Source organism: Procambarus clarkii, chromosome 67 (assembly GCF_040958095.1).
Source record: "Procambarus clarkii isolate CNS0578487 chromosome 67, FALCON_Pclarkii_2.0, whole genome shotgun sequence".
Lineage (NCBI taxonomy): Eukaryota > Metazoa > Arthropoda > Malacostraca > Decapoda > Cambaridae > Procambarus > Procambarus clarkii.
Genome location: NC_091216.1, coordinates 14,461,971 through 14,486,970, shown reverse-complemented (window position 1 = coordinate 14,486,970; position 25,000 = coordinate 14,461,971). Strand labels below are relative to the sequence as shown.

The 25,000-nt window shown below is 48.7% G+C and overlaps 1 protein-coding gene across 9 annotated transcripts in view; it reads right to left on the bottom strand.

Annotated features, from left to right (window-relative positions):
- Window positions 1-25,000, bottom strand: part of LOC123767550 (sodium voltage-gated channel paralytic) — a 328,629-nt gene that overhangs the window by 179,902 nt on the left and 123,727 nt on the right. For all 9 annotated transcript variants that reach the window (XM_069310346.1, XM_069310351.1, XM_069310354.1 and 6 more), the window contains one exon: window positions 75-138. In XM_069310346.1, coding sequence (XP_069166447.1) covers window positions 75-138 — 64 coding nt within the window. The remainder of the gene's footprint in view (window positions 1-74; window positions 139-25,000) is intronic.

Here is a 25,000-nt window from a genome sequence, read left to right as displayed (position 1 = left end):
ATCTGGCTCAGGTAATTCTTAGCCAAACAAAAATTAGAAAAATATTAAAAAAAACCACAAATGTGAGAGCTTACCCAGCGCCACTACTGTTGCCACATAAGGGGTAAACCTTTGTATTATCGTCCCCTAACCAATTGGCTGCAAAAAACAGGAGAAGAAAAAAATCAATGTTTGGCTAGAATCAATGTTCAAAAAATTCTCATATGGCTTCCTTTTTTTTTAATGTTTTGCGTTTTTTTCTCATATTAAGTTAGGAAATGGTAGGCATTAAGGCGGTCCGGCCAGAGAGTACAGGACACAGGCGCAGTCAACACCCGCTAGGTGGCTGGGGTCCCCGCCCACCACCACGCTGGGTGGCTGGGGTCCCCGCCCACCACCACGCTGGGTGGCTGGGGTCCCCCGCCCACCACCACGCTGGGTGGCTGGGGTCCCCCGCCCACCACCACGCTGGGTGGCTGGGGTCCCCCGCCCACCACCACGCTGGGTGGCTGGGGTCCCCGCCCACCACCACGCTGGGTGGCTGGGGTCCCCCGCCCACCACCACGCTGGGTGGCTGGGGTCCCCGCCCACCACCACGCTGGGTGGCTGGGGTCCCCGCCCACCACCACGCTGGGTGGCTGGGGTCCCCGACCACCACCACGCTGGGTGGCTGGGGTCCCCCGCCCACCACCACGCTGGGTGGCTGGGGTCCCCGCCCACCACCACGCTGGGTGGCTGGGGTCCCCCGCCCACCACCACGCTGGGTGGCTGGGGTCCCCGCCCACCACCACGCTGGGTGGCTGGGGTCCCCGCCCACCACCACGCTGGGTGGCTGGGGTCCCCGACCACCACCACGCTGGGTGGCTGGGGTCCCCCGCCCACCACCACGCTGGGTGGCTGGGGTCCCCGCCCACCACCACGCTGGGTGGCTGGGGTCCCCGCCCACCACCACGCTGGGTGGCTGGGGTCCCCCGCCCAACACCACGCTGGGTGGCTGGGGTCCCCGCCCACCGCCACGCTGGGTGGCTGGGGTCCCCCGCCCACCACCACACCACCCAACGCTCACCCCGCCTCACCACGGGAGGACCAATATAAACACCTACTGAACAAAACACAGATGACCGTTGTTATTGTCACACCCATCCCTGTCCCCTAACCTCCCCTCAGGCTAGACTCGTCCATCCACCGGCCTCTGGAAAATTCCACCCTCTATATCTACGGTATTATCTAAGAAATGCATTATCTACTAAATCATAACAAAAGCTATATCATACGTCTACTACATCATATCAGAATCTATCAAACCTTACATCTATCAAAATCATACAACTGGATCCTACATGACAATTTTGAGGTCATCTTGAGATGATTTCGGGGCTTAGCGTCCCCGCTCCCCCGGTCCTCGACCAGGCCTCCTTTTTGTTACACATCCCCAGGAAGCAGCCCGTAGCAGCTGTCTAACTCCCAGGTGCCTATTTACTGCTAGGTAACAAGGACATCAGGGTGAAAGAAACATTTTGCCCATTTGTCTCCGCCTCTACCGGGGATCGAACCCGGAAAATCAGGACTACGAATCGGAAGCACTGTCCACCCAGCTGTCTGGCGCCCAAACTAGAATCAATGTTCAAAACATTCTCATATGGCTTCCTTTTTTTAATGTTTTGCGTTTTTTTCTGATATTAAGTTAGGAAATGGTAGGCATTAAGGCGGTCCGGCCAGAGAGTTCAGGCTGACGCCAGACAATGCCACAATGATGACATCCGCCATTGGTTATGAATGCCTACGAGACCTTGTGCATGTATTCTCAAAAATCTAGAAACTTCAAGGAGTTGATAATTGAAATACTATTATAACTAAATTTTAGCTTCTGGTGACGTATTTTCAAATCCATAATAAAGGATCAATTGTACTATTAATAATCTTTGAGTCCACTATGTATTTATCTTATAATCCCATTTTATCTCAATAATCTGTCTAGACAATAAAAATAATCAATCAATATACAATGAAGGCTACACTCCCCCAAGGGAGGAGTCCAACCACTTTGGCTGGACGGTAAAGCGACGGTCTCCCTTCATGCAGGTCGGCGTTCAATCTCCGACCGTCCAAGTGGTTGGACACCGTTCCTCCCCCCGTCCAATCCCAAATCATTATCCTGATCCCTTCCGCTATATAGTCGTAATGGTATGGCGCCTTCCCCTGATAATTTCCTTTCCCAAGCGAGGAAGGAGCCAGCTCGACATGTGCCCACGAGCGCCCCGAGGCAGGGCGAAGTGTTTACATCAAAGCGGCGTTGCTAGAGAACATTTTCAAAAGGCAATACTGCACAAATTACTCTTAAATCACAAGTAATTACTCTCCAAGATACTCAAGAGAGTTCCTAGACTGTATATAAGGAAACATTCCTGATACATTTATCTAAAATATGAATGTAGAGTGGTCCACACCAGCAGGTGAGGCCGCCTCCACCACCACCTCATCTTAATCTTATCCTAGCAACTGCTGCAAGTACTATATTCTGCAGCAAAGCTTTCATATCAAAATACAGAGCCTTATTTCATCACGAGAGATATTACCTGGCAACTTGTCAGAGAGGCTTTGCTTCTCAATTCCTGGGTAATTATTAAGTATTTATTAGAGTGTAAATTGGCCAATTGCATGCTTTATAACCTTAATAAGTCCACAAATAAACTGAGAGTCGTTAGGCTGAGGGGCAATACCCCATTAATTAGTAAGTTTTGCCCGTCCCTCGCCACCACCCCGGGGCTACGTCTCAGCCCGTCCTCGCCACCACCCCGGGGCTACGTCTCAGCCCGTCCTCGCCACCACCCTGGGGCTACGTCTCAGCCCGTCCTCGCCACCACCCCGGGGCTACGTCTCAGCCCGTCCTCGCCACCACCCCGAGGCTACGTCTCAGCCCGTCCTCGCCACCACCCCGGGGCTACGTCTCAGCCCGTTCTGATGGGCAATATTGGGTAAGGTTACATAAGAACAAAGGTAACTGCAGAAGGCCTATTGGCCCATACGAGGCAGCACCTATTTATAACCACTCAATCCCACTCATATACCTCACAAACCAGGCCAACATGGATTTCGAGCGGGAAGATCGTGCCTCTCACAGCTACTTGAGCACTACGACAGTCACTGAGGCATTAGAAGAAAAACAGAATGCTGATGTGATATAAACGGACTTCGCAAAGGCTTTCGATAAATGTGACCATGGCGTGATAGCACACAAAATGAAATCAATGGGAATAACCGGTAAAGTAGGATGCTGGATACTCAGTTTTCTGTCAAACAGGACCCAGCGAGTAACTGTCAACCATATAAAATCTAGTCCAACTGCAGTGAAAAGCTCTGTACCTCAGGGTACAGTCCTTGCACCGCTGCTTTTCCTTATTCTCATATCAGATATAGACAAAAATACAAGTCACAGCTTCGTATCATCCTTTGCAGATGACACAAAAATCAGTATGAAAATTACCTCGGCTGAGGACATTGAAAAACTTCAAGCTGATATTAATAAAGTTTTCGACTGGGCATCAGAAAATAACATGATGTTTAACAGTGATAAATTCCAGGTACTCAGGTACGGTAAAAATGAGGACCTTAAACATAATACAGAGTACAAAACACAATCAAATGTACCCATAGTAGAAAAACAGCATGTAAAGGATTTGGGAATAATAATGTCTGACGACCTAACGTTTAAGGAGCATAACCAAGCAAATATTGCGACAGCCAGAAAAATGATAGGATGGATTGCGAGAACTTTCAAATCCAGGGATCCCATCACAATGGTTGTACTCTTCAAGTCACTTGTGTTGTCCCATCTTGAGTACTGCTCAGTACTCACTTCCCCCTTCAGAGCAGGAGAGATTGCTGAAATAGAGGGAATACAGAGAACATATACAGCACGCATAGACGCAATAAAGCACCTAAATTATTGGGATCGTCTCAAAGCCCTCCAAATGTACTCACTAGAAAGAAGACGAGAGAGATATCAAATAATATACACCTGGAAGATACTGGAGGGCCAAGTACCAAATCTACACAGTAAAATAATAACGTACTGGAGTGAACGATATGGAAGAAAATGTAGAATAGAACCAGTGAAGAGCAGAGGTGCCATAGGCACAATCAGAGAACACTGTATAAACATCAGAGGTCCGCGGTTGTTCAACGTCCTCCCAGCAAGCATAAGAAATATTGCCGGAACAACCGTGGACATTTTCAAGAGGAAACTAGATTTGTTCCTCTAAGGAGTGCCGGACCAACCGGGCTGTGGTGGGTATGTGGGCCTGCGGGCCGCTCCAAGCAACAGCCTGGTGGACCAAACTCTCACAAGTAAAGCCTGGCCTCGGGCTTTGGGAGTAGAAGAACTCCCAGAACCCCATCAACCAGGTATCAACCAGGTACCTGTCCAACCCACGCTTGAAACAATCGAGGGACCCCACCTCCACCATGTTACACGGTAATTGGTTCCACAAATCAACAACCCCGTTACCGAACCAGTATTTACCCAAGTCTTTCCTAAATCTAAACTTATCCAATTTATACCCATTGTTTCGTGTTCTGTCTTGTGTTGATACTTTTAGTACCCTATTAATATCCCTCTTGTTATGTCCATTCATTCACTTGTAAACCTCTATCATGTTACCCCTAACTCTTCGCCTTTCTGGTGAATGTAATTTAAGCTTTGTTAATCTTTCTTCATATGAAAAATTTCTAATTTGGGAGATTAACTTTGTTATCCTACGCTGAACACATTCAAGTGAACTTATATCCATTCTATAGTATGGCGACCAAAACTGAACTGCATAATCTAAATGGGGCCTAACCAGAGCAAGATATAACTGAAGAACACCAGGTGTCTTGTTACTAACGCTTCGATTAATAAATCCCACTGTCCTATTTGCCTTATTACGAACATTCATGCACTGATCCTTTTGTTTTAAATTCTTACTAATCATAACACCCAGATCCCTTTCGCAATCCGACTTCACAATCTCAACACCATCTAGCTCGTGTCTTGTAACTTTATCATCATTACCTAGCCTCAGAACTTTACATTTATCAGCATTAAACTGCATCTGTCAATCCTTTGACCATTTCAAAACCCTATTTAGATCAACTTGAAGTGATAGTGAGTCTTCTTCTGTGTTAATTTCCCTACCGATTTTTGTATCATCCACAAATTTGCAACTGTTGCTACTCAAACCTAAATCTAAATAATTTATATATATTATAAACAACAGAGGTCCCAATACAGAGCCTTGAGGCACTCCACTTACAACATTTCCCACATTAAATTACCTTGGAAACTTAACCATAAAACCTGACCTACTAACTACAATGTGGCTTATCGTCAATTTAAATCACTGTTAGCAAAGCTAAGAAATATACATAGCATTTAAAAGTCTACCATGAGATTATTGCTCTGCAGCTACAAAATAAATTCAGCAAAGTTGTGAAACACGACAATAAGCAAACAGGCCATTTTTCACCAAATATGGCTGTAATCAGAGAATCAAAAACAACTCCTTTATGGATAGTTTTTAATTGTAACTCTAAATCTGGACCCCAAATAACCAGCCTAATTGACTGCCAAGTCTAACACAGAAGTTGTATAAGATACTGCTGAAATTTAGACTTAACAAATATTCATATACAGCCGACATAAGCAAAGCTTTTCTAAGAGTTGGTTTACAGGAAGAAGATAGAGACTTCACTAAGTTTTTATGGGTAGAGAACCCATAAGATGACAACAGTCACATAGTGGCTTATAGATTTTCTTCGGTCCCTTTCGGAGCAACATCCAGCCCATTCCTGTTACAAGCAACTCTAGATACACCATTACAAAAAATCATCCAGTCCCTATATGGTTGAAATCAGTCAAAATATAAACATAGATAATTTTCAAGGGACAATTAACAGTACAACTGAACTGTTACAAATATATCGAGAGGCCAACATGCCACTACAGTCATGGGCCTCAAATAATGCAACATTGAATAATCAAATCGAGAAAGATTTCCCTCGATATCTCATACCTCAATCTCTAAAAGTACTGGGTATGGGATGGGATATAACCTCAAATACTTAATCAAATCAGTACCAGAAAACCAATGCATTGCTACAAAAATAATTTTCTTTCACACATTAGCAAGGTATTTGATTCACTTGGTCTATTAAATCCTTCAACATTTAAATGACATTTATTGGTGCAAGAAGCCTGGAAGACAAAAGCTAGTTGGGATGATCCACTACCACCCCTGTTACAAAAGGCTTGAATGGAGATGGCTCAAGAACAAACTTTAGTCGAACAGATAATCTTTATGAGACTCATAGTCGAGAAAAATTATGAAGTAACACTACATGTATTCACAGACTTTGTCAGCTAGAGCTTTCAGAACATGTGCTTACTTAGTGACTTCCCATCAATCATATCTAATCACATCTAAGACCAGAGTCGTTCCATTGAAGAAGTAATTATCAAAAAGAAGGCACCAAACCGGGAAGGCTATGTAGCACCATCAAATGTGCGGAATAATCAGAGGGCGCTAAATATCACCAAGGATGCCAAATCACCAAGGATGCCAATACGAGAACAGAAACGCATAAGGCGAACGATATCAAAAGTATCCGATTCAACAAGAATTCTATTGAGGGACAAGTGACCGCGAGAAGCAGTCAGAAAACAAGACACATGCTCATCCTGGAAGTCAGGACATTCAACAAGGAAATTGCACGACGGTAAGAGGGACAACGCAATTTGGACACTAAGGAGCTGAGCGGTGCTCCATTAAGTGGCCGTATGGCCAAGACGCAACCGCGTTAGAGCCTTTTCCCATTGCCGGTTACGGTGGCAGGAATAAGGCCACGGGGACACACAATGCTTAAGAGTATGCAGTCTGTTACCAAAAACAGAAAACCAACAACCCTGCCAACGGGAAAGGATAGAGGAATGAATAACCAGATAAAAGTCGGAAAAAGGAATACGTTTATGGGAAATGGGACAAGAGCAGATAGCCTCCCTAGCAGCAGCATCCGCACGCTCATTTAAAGAAACATCAACATGGTTGGGAACCCAGCAAAACTCCACGGATTTAAATTTACTAGCAATAAGAAACAGCCAATGTTGAATTTCGACGACAAAAGGATGAACAGGATTAAAGGACCCAAGAGCCATGAGGGCACTACGAGAGTCAACGACAATCACAAAGGAGGATTGACAACAAGAAAGCAGGAGATGGAGAGCATGGAGAATAGCATAAAGCTCCGCTGTGAAGATGCTAGTCTCCGAAAGAAGGCGGCACATATAAGTGTGGTCAGGAAAAACAATGGAGTAGCCCACACCGTCCACGGACTTAGACCCATCGGTGAAGATGTAAACGGAGCAGGAGTGTGAAGAAAAGTGCGCAAGAAAAAGGCGTTTCAGAACCGTAGGAGGAGTAAAAGCTTTAGTAATGCGAGTCAAGGACACACAAAACTTCATAAGTGGGACCCTCCACGGGAGAAAGGAAGGAACAATACAAGGAGAAATATGAGAAAGACGAATGGAAAGAGAGATCTGTAAGCGAGATAGCTGGACAGAAAGAGGGAGGTGGTGAAGAGAAACAGGAACTACAGGAGGGGTAAAAGTCAAAGCACGACAGAGGCGAGAGGAAAGATGTTGCAAGGACCGCGCCAGATAGCGAAGACAGTAGCAATCACAGCGGTCCTGGAGAGATAGGAAACCAGTGTCAACATACAAATTGAGGGTGGGAGTCAAACGAAAAGCACCTTAGCTGAGGCGCAGCCCAGCATGGTGCAAAGAAGAGGATGAGTAAGCAGGGCAACCATAATCGAATTTAGACAGGACGAGTGAGGAATGTAGAGAGAGGAGCTTATGCTTATTCGCCCCCCAAGAAGTATGGGACAAAACCTTAAGGAAGGAAAGGGCCTTAGAGCATTCAGCGTGGAGGTAAGAAATATGGGCTGACCAAGACAAACGAGTGTCAAAGATTAACCCCAAAAGCTTTGCGGAATCTTTGTACACAAGGGGATCTCCATAAAGAGACAAAGAGGGACGATGAGTGACACGCTTCCAAGTAAAAGTAATAGCACAAGTCTTAGCTGCAGAGAACTTGAAGCCATGATCGGTGGCCCAAGACGACACGGCATCAATCGCAAGTTGAAGCCGCCGTTGAAGGAGAGGCGAATCATCACCCTGACAGCAAAGGGTAAGATCGTCTACAAGAGAGCGGAGAAGACGCCAGAAGGAAGGGAGGAAAGAAGACCATTGAGAGCAACAAGAAAAAAAGAGTAGTGCTCAGAACACTACCTTAGGAGCACACCCTTATATTGCCGAAAAGGGGCAGAGAGAGTGGTACCGGGCCCTCACTCGAAAGGAACAACGAGAAAGGAAACTTTGGAGGAAGAGAGGGAGATTCCCACGAAGGCCAAAAGAATGAAGTTGGGACAGAATATGATACCGCCAGGTAGTGTCGTAAGCCTTTTCCAGGTCAAAAAGGACGGCAACAACGGAGGACTTCGCAGCAAAAGCAGTACGAATATAGACCTCCAAGTTCACCAGGACATCTATTGTGCTGCGGCATTTGCCGCAGCGCATATGCCGCAGTTCCTCCATAGCAGGAACAGGGGGCGCAACCACCGAAATGGGAGGGGAACGATCGAGAGAGTTAGAGGTAGGGGGCGAGGAAGAAAGCAAAGCCTTCTTACCTGCCGGGGAGGAGGAAGGAGGAGCCAGGCTTTCGCGTCTGACTCAAAGAGACCGGTGTCCCAGTAACAACGTACTGGGCAACAGATTCTAGCTTCTCAACAGGAGAAGCAGAACGAGAGCAGACACGATAGCCGTTGGGTGAGTGATGGACATCGGCTTGCACCGACAGGCGGCGTGGAGAGCCAATAGACTGAGGAGAAGGACGAGAAGGATGATCAGAGGGAGACGAGGAAGAAGACACAGGAGACACGACAGACTGGGTAGAAAGAAGGGGAACCCCAGACTGAGAGGTATGAGGGGGATCCTTCGGGACAGAACGCAAAGGAACAGAGGTGACGACGGTGAGCGTGTCTGGGTCTAAGGCCCGGAAACGGTTGTGAGATGGAGGAAGGCGAGAAGAACGAGGAGAGGAAGAGCGCAACACACGAGCATAAGAGACGTTAGCCAGGGGGGAGACAGCTTGGTGCCTCGCTTCAGGAAAAGACAAACGTTCCCGGTGCTTCAAGTTGAGGACGGCTGTCTCAAGCTAGTAATGCACACACGCGCGGGAGAAGGCAGGGTGGGCCTCACCGCAATTGAGGCAGCGATCCTGGGGAGAAGTGCACTCTGACTTAGTGACCCTCGTCCCCACACACAGGATAGAGAGAGACAGTACTGGAGCAGCGGAGGATTCCATGCCCAAACCTCCAGCACCTATTACAGAGCCGAGGAGAGGGAATGTACTCCTGGACAGAGCACCTGGCACCAGCCAAGAATGACAGAGGGCGGAAGGGTCCTACCATCAAAGGTAATCTTCACAACCCGAAGGGGCTGACGGTGACAACCACGAGGGGGACGAATAAACGAGTCTACCTGGAGGAGAGAATGGCCCTGGGCATCGAGGATATGCCGAATATCTTCGTGGCAGTCCTGCAGATTCCGAACACCGATTGCAACATGGGGTGGGAGGAGAATAGTGCCTACACTGGCATTCAACCGAGCGTTCTTGGAGACCCGAACAGGGGTCTCACCAAGGCAGGATAAGACAGCCAAGTGGGAGGCTGCATCCTGAGAAGGAGCAGCAATGACATGTGTACCAAGACGGGTGGGGTTGAAGGTAACAGGCATCTACGGAATCAACAAGATGCCTATGGAGGGAGAAATCGTCAGGAGGCGTAGAATCAAGAGGAAGGAGATCAAAGAATTTGGCCCACGAAGCGGGACCAAATAAGGATTGATACCTATCAGTACGGGAAGGAATCGAGTGAGTGCGGCCGTGGCGCAGACGGTGTTGAGAACCCCCAGAGAGAGAGAGAGAGAGAAAGAGAGAGAGGGGGGGGGGTGGGTTAAAAGGTGCAGTAGTCACTACTAGAGACTGAGCCGTGCCAGAGGACGAGGTGGTCACCACTGGGGGCTTGAGGCTGGACCCAACCACAGAGAAGGGAGGGGACAAGAGGATTTGACCTTACAACCCAAACTTAGGATCCTTTGCCCTAGCTAAGGATTTTACACGTTTTGATTTTGCATTTTTAATGTAGTATTATTTAAAATACTGAATGTCAAGCCCTAAGTAATTATCCTCATACATATAATTGTGTTATTTCCCCCACACGGCCGACCCCCAAGACGCATTTATCAGTTCCATCCTAATGTGTATTCAACAGAAATGTTCTCAAATACAAGTTAACAATATTATATATTAAAATTGTGTGCATATTTAGGCGTAGGTTGGGTTAAGTTCCGTTGGCAATTATTTTGATCAGCAGTACGTGGGTGAAGCATTTAGAGACGTGCGATTCGAACACAGAAAGAAACCGAACCACGGTTGAGTCGTGTGTAAAGATTTGTCATTTATAAACAGATGATTTAGTAGCGGGATCAATGAGCATTTGTTAATTGTTTAGGAAGACGGATGAGATCTGGCCCGGGGTGGTGGCGAGGACGGGCTGAGATCTGGCCCGGGGTGGTGGCGAGGACGGGCTGAGATCTGGCCCGGGGTGGAGGCGAGGACGGGCTGAGATCTGGCCCGGGGTGGTGGCGAGGACGGGCCGAGATCTGGCCCGGGGTGGTGGCGAGGACGCGCTGAGATCTGGCCCGGGGTGGTGGCGAGGACGGGCTGAGATCTGGCCCGGGGTGGTGGCCAGGACGGGCTGAGATCTGGCCCGGGGTGGTGGCGAGGACGGGCCGAGATCTGGCCCGGGGTGGTGGCGAGGACGGGCTGAGATCTGGCTCGGGGTGGTGGCGAGGACGGGCTGAGATCTGGCCCGGGGTGGTGGCGAGGACGGGCTGAGATCTGGCCCGGGGTGGTGGCGAGGACGGGCTGAGATCTGGCCCGGGGTGGTGGCGAGGACGGGCTGAGATCTGGCCCGGGGTGGTGGCGAGGACGGGCTGAGATCTGGCCCGGGGTGGTGGCGAGGACGGGCTGAGATCTGGCCCGGGGTGGTGGCGAGGACGGGCTGAGATCTGGCCCGGGGTGGTGGCGAGGACGGGCTGAGATCTGGCCCGGGGTGGTGGCGAGGACGGGCTGAGATCTGGCCCGGGGTGGTGGCGAGGACGGGCTGAGATCTGGCCCGGGGTGGTGGCGAGGACGGGCTGAGATCTGGCCCGGGGTGGTGGCGAGGACGGGCTGAGATCTGGCCCGGGGTGGTGGCGAGGACGGGCTGAGATCTGGCCCGGGGTGGTGGCGAGGACGGGCTGAGATCTGGCCCGGGGTGATGGCGAGGACGGGCTGAGATCTGGCCCGGGGTGGTGGCGAGGGACGGGTCACCACAGGCGAGGTGGTGGCGAGGGACGGGTCACCACAGGCGGGGTGGTGGCGAGGGACGGGTCACCACAGGCGAGGTGGTGGCGAGGGACGGGTCACCACAGGCGGGGTGGTGGCGAGGGACGGGTCACCACAGGCGGGGTGGTGGCGAGGGACGGGTCACCACAGGCGGGGTGGTGGCGAGGGACGGGTCACCACAAGCGGGGTGCTGTCTGGCCCTGAAGGAGAGGTCATCACAGACAGGCCACCTGAGGGGCCAAGGACACTCACGTACTCAGGTCACTCAGGCTACGCTGTAAGTCAGGAACATCATGCTGTAGGCTGTCCACCACTACCTAACTACCACCACTACGGAGACTACCTGCACAACGTCAAACTACCTACACTAACAGTCTGGCCAGTCTAATACAACAACAAACTGGCGAAAGGCTCTAGATACCCGAAAAAATAAAACAAAAAATACTCTTCTTATAGATATGTACATCTCCAAAAAATATACATGGGTGGAATTCTTCAAGCGAGAAGTCAAAATTCATACCAACACATGACAAACAATTGTGTAGTTCATGCAAACAAGAGAGAAGCAGAGGCTGGCGTGTTTACTGAGAACCATTCCGAGGCGTTGATGCCCGCCGCCGCTTCCCGCCACACGCCACCACTGGCGCCCCGACAACACCTGTGACATGCTGAAAATATTAGATAAGGGCACCACTTCTCCTGTTGAGGGGTTACAGTACAGTCTTGGTGAAAGTCTATCGTCCAGGGCACAGTCTATCGTCCAGGGGGGCAGCCTATCGTCCAGGGCACGGTATATTGTACAGGGCACAGTCTATCGTCCAGGGTACAGTCTATCGTCCAGGTTACAGTCTATCGTCCAGGGTACAGTCTATCGTCCAGGGGGGCAGCCTATCGTCCAGGGCACGGTATATTGTACAGGGCACAGTCTATCGTCCAGGGTACAGTCTATCGTCCAGGTTACAGTCTATCGCCCAGGGTACAGTATATTGTCCAGGCCCAATCTACTGTGCCCTGGGCACGATAGACAGTGCCCAGGGCACAGTCTATCGTGCAGGACACAGTCAATTGTCCAAGTCAGAGTCAATCGTCCAGGATACAGCATATTGTCCAGGGCACAGTCTATCGTCCTGGGCACAGTCTATCGTCCTGGGCACAGTCTATCGTCCAGAGTACAGTATATGGTGTACGGCAGTCCAAGAAGCAATCTTTTGTTCAGGGTACAACCGTAGAGGCGGTCTTTTGTCCAGAGGTACAGTCTATCGTTCACGGTGCAAACTATCGTAGAGTACACTCTACTGTGCAGGGGTACAGTCTATGATCCACGGTAACGTTCTAGAGACAATCTTTTGTCCAGGTACAATCCTAAACGCAGTCTTTTGAAGAGGTTTCAGTCTATCGTTCAGGGACAGTCCATCGTCCAGGATACAGTTTTAGTGAACTGTATCGTATAGGGTACACTGTTCTATTCTGGGTACATTCCTAAATACAGTCCATCGTCTAGGGTACAGATCTTGAAACAATCTATCATCAACGGTACAGTACTAAGGGCAGTCAATCGTTAGGGCACAGTCCAAGAGATAGTCTATTGTTCTAAGTACAATGATAGATACAGTCTATCGTTCAGGGTACAGTCCTGTGTACAGTTCTAGATGCAGTCTATCAACATGGGTTCAGTCTGTTGTAGAGGATACTCATAATTATAGATACAGTCTACCGCTTAGGGTACAGTCTCTCTTCCTGCATTCAGTCACCATTACAGTCTATATTCCAGGATACAGTCTTAGAAACAGTCCACCGTCCCACCCTGGACGGTGACTGTCACTAGTAGTGTACCCTGGACGGTGACTGTCACTAGTAGTGTACCCTGGACGGTGACTGTCACTAGTAGTGTACCCTGGACGGTGACTGTCACTAGTGTACCCTGGACGGTGACTGTCACTAGTGTACCCTGGACGGTGACTGTCACCAGTAGTGTACCCTGGATGGTGACTGTCACTAGTGTACCCTGGACGGTGACTGTCACTAGTAGTGTACCCTGGATGGTGACTGTCACTAGTGTACCCTGGACGGTGACTGTCACTAGTAGTGTACCCTGGACGGTGACTGTCACCAGTAGTGTACCCTGGATGGTGACTGTCACTAGTGTACCCTGGACGGTGACTGTCACTAGTAGTGTACCCTGGATGGTGACTGTCACTAGTGTACCCTGGACGGTGACTGTCACTAGTGTACCCTGGACGGTGACTGTCACTAGTAGTGTACCCTGGATGGTGACTGTCACTAGTGTACCCTGGACGGTGACTGTCACTAGTAGTGTACCCTGGATGGTGACTGTCACTAGTGTACCCTGGACGGTGACTGTCACTAGTAGTGTACCCTGGACGGTGACTGTCACTAGTAGTGTACCCTGGACGGTGACTGTCACTAGTAGTGTACCCTGGATGGTGACTGTCACTAGTGTACCCTGGACGGTGACTGTCACTAGTAGTGTACCCTGGATGGTGACTGTCACTAGTGTACCCTGGACGGTGACTGTCACTAGTAGTGTACCCTGGACGGTGACTGTCACTAGTAGTGTACCCTGGACGGTGACTGTCACTAGTAGTGTACCCTGGACGGTGACTGTCACTAGTAGTGTACCCAGGACGGTGACTGTCACTAGTGTACCCTGGACGGTGACTGTCACTAGTGTACCCTGGACGGTGACTGTCACTAGTGTACCCTGGACGGTGACTGTCACTAGTAGTGTACCCTGGACGGTGACTGTCACCAGTAGTGTACCCTGGACGGTGACTGTCACTAGTGTACCCTGGACGGTGACTGTCACCAGTAGTGTACCCTGGACGGTGACTGTCACCAGTAGTGTACCCTGGACGGTGACTGTCACCAGTAGTGTACCCTGGACGGTGACTGTCACTGGTGTACCCTGGACGGTGACTGTCACTAGTGTACCCTGGACGGTGACTGTCACTAGTGTACCCTGGACGGTGACTGTCACTAGTAGTGTACCCTGGACGGTGACTGTCACCAGTAGTGTACCCTGGACGGTGACTGTCACCAGTAGTGTACCCTGGACGGTGACTGTCACCAGTAGTGTACCCTGGATGGTGACTGTCACCAGTAGTGTACCCTGGACGGTGACTGTCACTAGTAGTGTACCCTGGACGGTGACTGTCACTAGTGTACCCTGGACGGTGACTGTCACCAGTGTACCCTGGACGGTGACTGTCACTAGTGTACCCTGGACGGGTTCAATCACTTCCAGTGCACCGTATGAGCCAAGGTACAGATTGCGGTACATATTACAGAATACAATCTAAGAAGAAAATCACAACTTCTAAAATGCAGGTAACTTTTCAATGGCAAGAATACAGAGAAAAATGCAGTATTCAGTACAGGCATACAGCACGAGTCCCATAATACAATACTATGTCAGCCACTAAAATACAATTCAACGTGTAGTCCTCAACGCATGGCACAGTGCACCGTCGAGAGTTTCACTCACACAGTAGAGGACAAACAACAAGTTTCAGGGTACAGTTAACAGCTCAAAAGACAATACGGAATTCAAATTACACTATACAGTCTAGGGGTACAGAATACAGTCTAAGGGTACAGTATACAGTCTATACTACGATATACAGCCAAGGTACGCAATATACTTCAGGAACAATACGGTCTAATACAGTCAGATTTACAGCACAATCGCCAAATATCGTCTAATTTACATTGAATAGTCCAGAATACAGTGAAGAGCATACAATATGGATCCAAAATACATTTGACTGTACAGTATATAGATTAGAAATACAGAAGACAGACAGTGCAATCCAGGATACAGTACACAACAGAGACAACGCCATTCAGACGTTAACACACAGTATCAGTCTTGAGGTGCAACCCTTATCACATAGAACACTGTCTTGTCCATGGTACTGTGAACTGTGTAGGGTACTGGTCGATGTTCAGGGGTCAGTGTACTGTGTAGGGTACTGGTCGATGTTCAGGGGGTCAGTGTACTGTGTAAGGTACTGGTCGATGTTCAGGGGTCAGTGTACTGTGTAGGGTACTGGTCGATGTTCAGGGGGTCAGTGTACTGTGTAAGGTACTGGTCGATGTTCAGGGGTCAGTGTACTGTGTAGGGTACTGGTCGATGTTCAGGGGGTCAGTGTACTGTGTAGGGTACTGGTCGATGTTCAGGGGTCAGTGTACTGTGTAGGGTACTGGTCGATGTTCAGGGGGTCAGTGTACTGTGTAAGGTACTGGTCGATGTTCAGGGGTCAGTGTACTGTGTAGGGTACTGGTCGATGTTCAGGGGGTCAGTGTACTGTGTAGGGTACTGGTCGATGTTCAGGGGTCAGTGTACTGTGTAGGGTACTGGTCGATGTTCAGGGGGTCAGTGTACTGTGTATAGGGTACTGGTCGATGTTCAGGGGTCAGTGTACTGTGTATAGGGTACTGGTCGATGTTCAGGGGGTCAGGGTTTAGAGAGAGAGAGAGAGATGTGCACAGTCCAGGGTATGGTTCACAGTCCAGGGTATGGTTCACAGTCCAGGGTATGGTTCACAGTCCTGGGTATGGTTCACAGTCCTGGGTATGGTTCACAGTCCTGGGTATGGTTCACAGTCCAGGGTATGGTTCACAGTCTTGGGCATGGTTCACAGTCCTGGGCATGGTTCACAGTCCTGGGTATGGTTCACAGTCCTGGGTATGGTTCACAGTCCAGGGTATGGTTCACAGTCCTGGGTATGGTTCACATTCCTGGGTATGGTTCACAGTCCAGGGTATGGTTCACAGTCTAGGGTATGGTTCACAGTCAAGGGTATGGTTCACAGTCCTGGGTATGTTTCACAGTCCTGGGTATGGTTCACAGTCCTGGGTATGGTTCACAGTCCAGGGAATGGTTCACAGTCCAGGGTATGGTTCACAGTCCTGGGTATGGTTCGCAGTCCAGGGTATGGTTCACAGTATAGGGTATGGTTCACAGTCCTGGGTATGGTTCACAGTCCATGGTATGGTTCACAGTCCATGGTATGGTTCACAGTCCTGGGTATGGTTCACAGTCCAAGGTATGGTTCACAGTCCAGGGTATTGTTCAGTCACTAGAACAATATACAATTCTCACTACATTCAGAACTTGAGGGTACAGTCTAGGATACAGTCACATCCCAAGGAGTTATAATGTTGGAGTCAACAGTGATGCTGTATGGGGCAGAGTACAACACACTGGGATACATATATATTACTGACTACTATCCATATTTTGTGAACATAAAATCAATATATAATACAGGATAAGAATAGTTGACCCTATCACTCGAGTAGCAGGCAGTCCATGCTGGTATACTGAATACACATGTATACAGTAACCTCATGTATACAGTATACACATGTATACAGTATACACATGTATACAGCCGGGGTCTCCACATCATTCACTAGATTAATTAGTGTTGGTGGTCAGGTGGCTATAAACAGGGCAATGCCAGTCACCAGTTGTTACTTGTAAATAATAAACTACACAAGTCAGTCAGTCAGTCAGTGAAGGACAGTCGCAACACAGCCACGACAGTCAGTTCTTAAGTGTTACAACACACAACTGTCTCCCAGGTCAACCCGTTCTCGCACTTCCTTACAGTCAATATTGACTTATTAAATACGTGTATATGTGACATACTAAACATACTAGTTTACCTTGAAAAGCTTCATAGAAAACACCGACCTTCCTTAACCTTCTTAGTATGTTAAGATAAGCATCTTATTGCTTCGTAATTACAATTATTACTTAACCTATACCTATAATAGGTTAAGTAATAATTGTAATTACGAAGCAATAAGATGCTTATCTTAACATACTAAGAAGGTTAGGTAAGGTCGGTGTTTTCTATGAAGCTTTTCAAGGTAAACTAAAATAGTCACAATAAATTAGTATGTCACATATGCACTTCTTTAATAAGTCAATATTGACTATACGAAAGTGCGAGACCGGGTTGCCCAGGTGAGGCACGCACTCGCTGAAGGTGATTGACGAGTCCTTAGAATTATTGATCCCTATACTACCTTGGAATATTTATTTCTATAAATTAACATGTATTTCTGTCTGTTCGAGGTTGAGGGCCAGATGGTTTGAGCTAGCCTCACCCAACTTTGCAGCCTGAATCCTATGGGGTACGTGACCAACATGGTCGGGTCGGGGTTGGCATAAGAGAAACGAGTGCCAATTCAAACAGTGCCACTGGAACCCCATGACACTTCTTGGAATCTCATAATGACTCTACTTGCAAGTATTATTATTTATTCTCTCAGCTTTCTTGGCATCATATTATGCACTCACATATCTACAAAATGTATAGCAAAATACTATCATAATTTCCCTGTAATTAGTTGAAATATGGGACTGATTGTAGAGGGAATTGGTTCCCTGCTCATCACACCACCCGACCCATCCGTAACAGCTGGAGGAAGAGGAGGCGTTGGAGGCGGTTTCTCTGAGAGGTAGACAAAGGGACAGAGGGGAGGGAGAGGGACAGAGAGGGAGGGAGAGGGACAGAGAGGGAGGGAGAGGGACAGAGAGGGAGGGAGAGGGACAGAGAGGGACAGAGAGGGAGGGAGAGGGAGGGAGAGGGACAGAGAGGGAGAAATTTCTTAATTACTATCGTATTAACAAGAAATTCTTGTTTTATATTTCTTATCTTCGGATTCCGAGCGGGACACAAATGGTTGGGCACATTTCCTATCACCTAATGCACCTGTTCACCGAGCCGCAGGTACGTACCCAGGAGTTAGAAAGTTTGTGGTTGCTTCCTGGGGGAGGGGGGGGGAGGGGGTCTGTATTCGACCTCGTGGATATGGGGCGGGGGAGAGGGGGGGGGGGACCTCGATACAAGCCTAGCATATATAACAAAACTCTGGCTGCCCGTCCCCCGACAATATGAATAATATTTATATTATATATATATAATGTATATATATATATAATGTATATATATATATATATATATATATATATATATATATATATATATATATATATATATATATATATACACACACACACACATACACATCCATACTTGGGCAGCATGCGTTCATTTAAGCATATTTTGTTTAATATGACCGCATTGCTGGCATTGTTGATCTTATAGTACAAGCTTTCTATGTTTCTATTTCCTTAGTGTCAGTATTAAGAAGAACAATCAAGTTACCAAAATTCATGGTGAAGAAAATCTAGTAATTCTTGAAGCATATATTTTTTGCAAGGTTTCGTTCCTCTCCGGAGAATCTTCAGGTAAAGAATGAATACATAAGGTCCAATTTTAGGTTAAATACAAAGGTGGAAGGGGAGGAATGTTCGGGGCAAGGTGAAAGGTCAAAGGAATATGTGGGGCAATCAAACGTAGGGTAAGAAGTAGGGGAAATAAGGGGCAAGGGTCAATCAAACATTGGGGCAAGGCGTTGTATGATACTGCATGAAAGATGTCGTCTTCACTCGGGCATGTTTGGTGAGGGTCTGAGTGTCGGCAAGGTAGCCAAGTTATTATTCTCTATATATAGACTGGCTCTTTTTTCTCTTGCAAGTATAAGTTCCAGGATTTGCAGTCTTTTTTGGCCAGTGGCGGATTCCAGGATTTGTGTGTTATCTACTAGCATTTGATAGTAGATAATACAAATATACAGAATAACTAAATATTATTTTAAGATACTAAAAGGAAACAAAGTTTTTCTCTCAGTCCCACATAAATTCACATAGAAACCGAACCACATTCCATAATGTTGCACTAAAACGTATTCCTATAGACGGGATTATCCTACTACAATAATTCGCACTAGCACAATTATACCTGTGTACCGTGTCACGTCTACAGTGCACCCAGACCGAAATATATTTTTCAGGATATGAAGGAAAATGGCAATTAAATTGTTTCACCTCTCCTTGACGCGTGTTGTTCATTCCATAGTTCGATTTAAAGATAACAGCAGTAAAGATAACAGCAGTCTAATAATCGAGGGCAGAACAAGTATATAATTCGACATGTACATACCAGTGGCACAGAGTACATACCAGTGGCACAGAGTACATACCAGTGGCACAGAGTACATACCAGTGGCACAGAGTACATACCAGTGGCACAGAGTACATACCAGTGGCACAGAGTACATACCAGTGGCACAGAGTACATACCAGTGGCAGAGAGTACAGGGCCGAGGATAACAACATCTAATGACCTAAACGGCAGTACGCAAAGGGAAAGACGCTAACCTGAACGTTGTTGATGCAATAATGCAACCCCTTCTCGCAAATTCGTAAAGTCAATATTGACTTATTAACTACGTGCATAGGTGATATACTAAACATAATAGATACCCTTAAAAAGATTCATAGAAAACACCGACCTTACCTAACCTTGTTAGTATCTTAAGATAAGCATCTTATTGCTTCGTAATTACAATTATTACTTAACTTATACCTATTATAGGTTAGGTAATAATAGTAATTACGAAGCTATAAGATGCTTATCTTAACATACTAACAAGGTTAGGTAAGGTCGGTGTTTTCTATGAATCTTTTTAAGGGTATCTATTATGTTAAGTATGTCACCTATGCACATATTTAATAAGTCAATATTGACTTATTAAATTTGCGAGAACGGGTTGAATAATGGTAATGAGCCAAGGAACGAGGCGCAACAGGCCGGGCCTATCATTTAAGGTACTCCAGCAATGATTGATTAAGGCCGATTCAATCAAATTTCGTTCGACAGCCACCGCGATGGGTTATGTTTTTTGAGCCCTTTCAGTAGATGGTATGATCGGCAAGGCTAACATTAAACTAGACTGTTGTGCGGTTCTTATTGAATATCGATGTCTGTAGACGCGTGTGTTAAGTTTTGTGCTTATCTGACTGATGTATTAAATAACACAGTCTTTGCAAGAACTCGAATACCCGCATCCTGCAGAAGCAGTTGGTGAGTTCTTAATAAAATGAATTTGATTGTATTATTATTTTTGATAACTAAGATGACAGTAAAGATCCTAAAAGGCCAGGAAAGTTTAGTAAGCCTTTCAGAACAGGTAACACAAGTGAGATTTGTTAAGTCAAGGATGGCCTTGGGTTTGTTAAGTCAAGGATGGCCTTGGGTTTGTCAAGTCAAGGATGGCCTTGGGTTTGTTAAGTCAAGGATGGCCTTGGGTTTGTTAAGTCAAGGATGGCCTTGGGTTTGTTAAGTCAAGAATGGCCTTGGGTTTGTTAAGTCAAGGATGGCCTTGGGTTTGTTAAGTCAAGGATGGCCTTGGGTTTGTTAAGTCAAGGATGGCCTTGGGTTTGTTAAGTCAAGGATGGCCTTGGGTTTGTTAAGTCAAGGATGGCCTTGGGTTTGTTAAGTCAAGGATGGCCTTGGGTTTGTCATTATAACTTTGTCAGGCGAAACGAAGACTCTAAACACTGCTTTTGGATATTATAACTTCGCCTCAATTTCATATATTTTGGTCGAAGAATTCTGGGCTACAAGCTCGCAGGGTTCTCGGGAAGGTTATCTTGAGATGATTTCGGGGCTTTAGTGTCCCCGCGGCCCGGTCCTCGACCAGGCCTCCACCCCCAGGAAGCAGCCCGTGACAGCTGACTAACACCCAGGTACCTATTTTACTGCTAGGTAACAGGGGCATAGGGTGAAAGAAACTCTGCCCATTGTTTCTCGCCGGCGCCCGGGATCGAACCCGGGACCACAAGTCCAGCGTGCTGTCCGCTCGGCCGACCGGCTCCCGGGAACGTGGAAGACAACACCGAATATTTAACGTTAATATGGAGGATCGAATACTACCTACCTTGAGGCTACCTTGAGGTGCTTCCGGGGCTTAGTGTCCCCGCGGCCCGGTCGTCGACCAGGCCTCCTGGTTGCTGGACTGATCAACCAGGCTGTTAGACGCGGCTGCTCGCAGCCTGACGTATGAGTCACAGCCTGGTTGATCAGGTATCCTTTGGAGGTGCTTATCCAGTTCTCTCTTGAACACTGAGGGGTTTGCCAGTTATGCCCCTTATGTGTAGTGGAAGCGTGTTGAACAGTCTCGGGCCTCTGATGTTGATAGAGTTCTCTCTCAGAGTACCTGTTGCACCTCTGCTTTTCAACGGGGGTATTCTGCACATCCTGCCATGTCTTCTGGTCTCATGTGGTGTTATTTCTGTGTGCAGGTTTGGGACCAGCCCCTCAATTATTTTCCACGTGTAAATTATTATGTATCTCTCCCGCCTGCGCTCAAGGGAGTACAGATTTAGGCTCTTTAGTCGGTCCCAGTAATTTAGATGTTTTACTGAGTGGATTCTAGCAGTAAAGGATCTCTGCACGCTCTCTAGGTCAGCAATTTCTCCAGCTTTGAAAGGGGCTGTCATTGTGCAGCAGTACTCCACTCTAGATAGCACAAGCGTTTTGAAAAGTATCATCATCGGTATAGCATCTCTAGTGTGAAAAGTTCTTGTTATCCAACCTGTCATTTTTCTTGCAGTTGTGACGGCTACTTTATTGTGTTCTTTAAAGGTAAGGTCTTCCGACATGAGTACACCCAGGTCCTTTACATTGCCTTTTCGTTCTATGTTATGATTTGCCTGCGTTTTGTACGTGGTTCCTGTTTTTATGTTTTCAATTTTTCCGTAGCGCATGAGCTGAAACTTATCCTCGTTGAATACCATATTATTTTCTGTAGCCCATAGAAAGACCTGATCAACATCTGATTGGAGGTTTGCCGTGTCCTCTATGTTGCCAACTCTCATGAAAATCCTAGTGTCATCTGCAAAGGATGATACAGTGCTATAGGTTGTGTTCTGGTCTATGTCCGATATGAGGATGAGAAAAAGTACTGGAGCAAGCACAGTACCCTGGGGGACTGAGCTCTTCACGGTTGATGGGCTGGATTTTATTTTGTTGACTATTACACATTGGGTTCTGTCAGTCAGGAAATTGTAGATCCATCTGCCTATTTTCCCGGTAATTCCTTTTGAACGCATTTTATGTGCAATAACACCATGGTCACATTTATCAAAAGCTTTTGCGAAATCTGTGTAAATTACATCAGCATTTTGTTTGTCTTCCATAGCATCTAATGCCATATCATAGTGGTCCAGCAACTGCGACAGGCAAGAACGCCCTGTTCTGAAACCATGTTGTCCGGGGTTATGGAGATGCTGTGATTCCATGTATTTTGTGATCTTACTTCTTAACACACTCTCAAAAATTTTTGAGAGAGTGGCAGCCTAGCCTTAATGTACTAGTGTACATTAAGAGCACACATTAGCACATGTTCTAATCCCTTCAACTAAATTCACGATCGATAATTGGGTAAATGAGACTTTACCTGTTTAGAACTTTAAGATTCACAGGAATAATAGATCTTATAAGTTTAATGTTTACAGACAATCTACTAACGTTTATATTCAAGCTTGAAAATGTATTGCGAGAAAATAGACCAAACAGAAAGGAATACAAGTGGGACGTTGGACTCCTTGACCAGGTGTCGCACCAGACCTGAGCTCTGCATATCTATGAGAACACCGGCCACCCTCACACACCGGCCACCCTCACACACCGGCCACCCCCACACACCGGCCACCCTCACACACCGGCCACCCTCACACACCGGCCACCCTCACACACCGACCACCCTCACACACCGGCCACCCTCACACACCGACCACCCTCACACACCGGCCACCCTCACACACCGACCACCCTCACACACCGGCCACCCTCACACACCGACCACCCTCACACACCGGCCACCCTCACACACCGACCACCCTCACACACCGGCCACCCTCACACACCGGCCACCCTCACACACCGGCCACCCTCACACACCGGCCACCCCCACACACCGGCCACCCTCACACACCGGCCACCCTCACACACCGGCCACCCTCACACACCGACCACCCTCACACACCGGCCACCCTCACACACCGGCCACCCTCACACACCGACCACCCTCACACACCGACCACCCTCACACACCGGCCACCCTCACACACCGGCCACCCTCACACACCGGCCACCCTCACACACCGGCCACCCTCACACACCGGCCACCCTCACACACCGGCCACCCTCACACACCGGCCACCCTCACACACCGGCCACCCTCACAAACCGACCACCCTCACACACCGGCCACCCTCACACACCGACCACCCTCACACACCGGCCACCCTCACACACCGACCACCCTCACACACCGGCCACCCTCACACACCGGCCACCCTCACACACCGGCCACCCTCACACACCGGCCACCCTCACACACCGGCCACCCTCACACACCGGCCACCCTCACACACCGACCACCCTCACACACCGACCACCCTCACACACCGGCCACCCTCACACACCGGGCTGCCACACACACCGGCCACCCTCACACACCGACCACCCTCACACACCGGCCACCCTCACACACCGGCCACCCTCACACACCGGCCACCCTCACACACCGGGCTGCCACACACACCGGGCTGCCACACACACTGGCTGCCACACACACTGGCTGCCACACACACTGGCTGCCACACACACTGGCTGCCACTCACACTGGCTGCCACACACACTGGCTGCCACACACACTGGCTGTCACTCACACTGGCTGCCACTCACACTGGCTGCCACACACACTGGCTGCCACACACACTGGCTGTCACTCACACTGGCTGTCACTCACACTGGCTGCCACACACACTGGCTGCCACACACACTGGCTGCCACACACACTGGCTGCCACACACACTGGCTGCCACACACACTGGCTGCCACACACACTGGCTGCCACTCACACTGGCTGCCACTCACACTGGCTGCCACTCACACTGGCTGCCACTCACACTGGCTGCCACTCACACTGGCTGCCACTCACACTGGCTGCCACTCACACTGGCTGCCACACACACTGGCTGCAACACACACTGGCTGCCACTCACACTGGTTGTCACTCACACTGGCTGCCACTCACGCTGGCTGCCACTCACACTGGCTGCCACACACACTGGCTGCCACTCACACTGGCTGCCACACACACTGGCTGCCACACACACTGGCTGCCACTCACACTGGCTGCCACTCACACTGGCTGTCACTCACACTGGCTGTCACTCACACTGGCTGTCACTCACACTGGCTGCCACACACACTGGCTGCCACACACACTGGCTGCCACACACACTGGCTGCCACACACACTGGCTGCCACACACACTGGCTGCCACTCACACTGGCTGCCACACACACTGGCTGCAACACACACTGGCTGCCACTCACACTGGTTGTCACTCACACTGGCTGCCACTCACACTGGCTGCCACACACACTGGCTGCCACTCACACTGGCTGCCACACACACTGGCTGCCACACACACTGGCTGCCACTCACACTGGCTGCCACTCACACTGGCTGTCACTCACACTGGCTGCCACTCACACTGGCTGCCACACACACTGGCTGCCACACACACTGGCTGCCACTCACACTGGCTGCCACTCACACTGGCTGCCACACACTGGC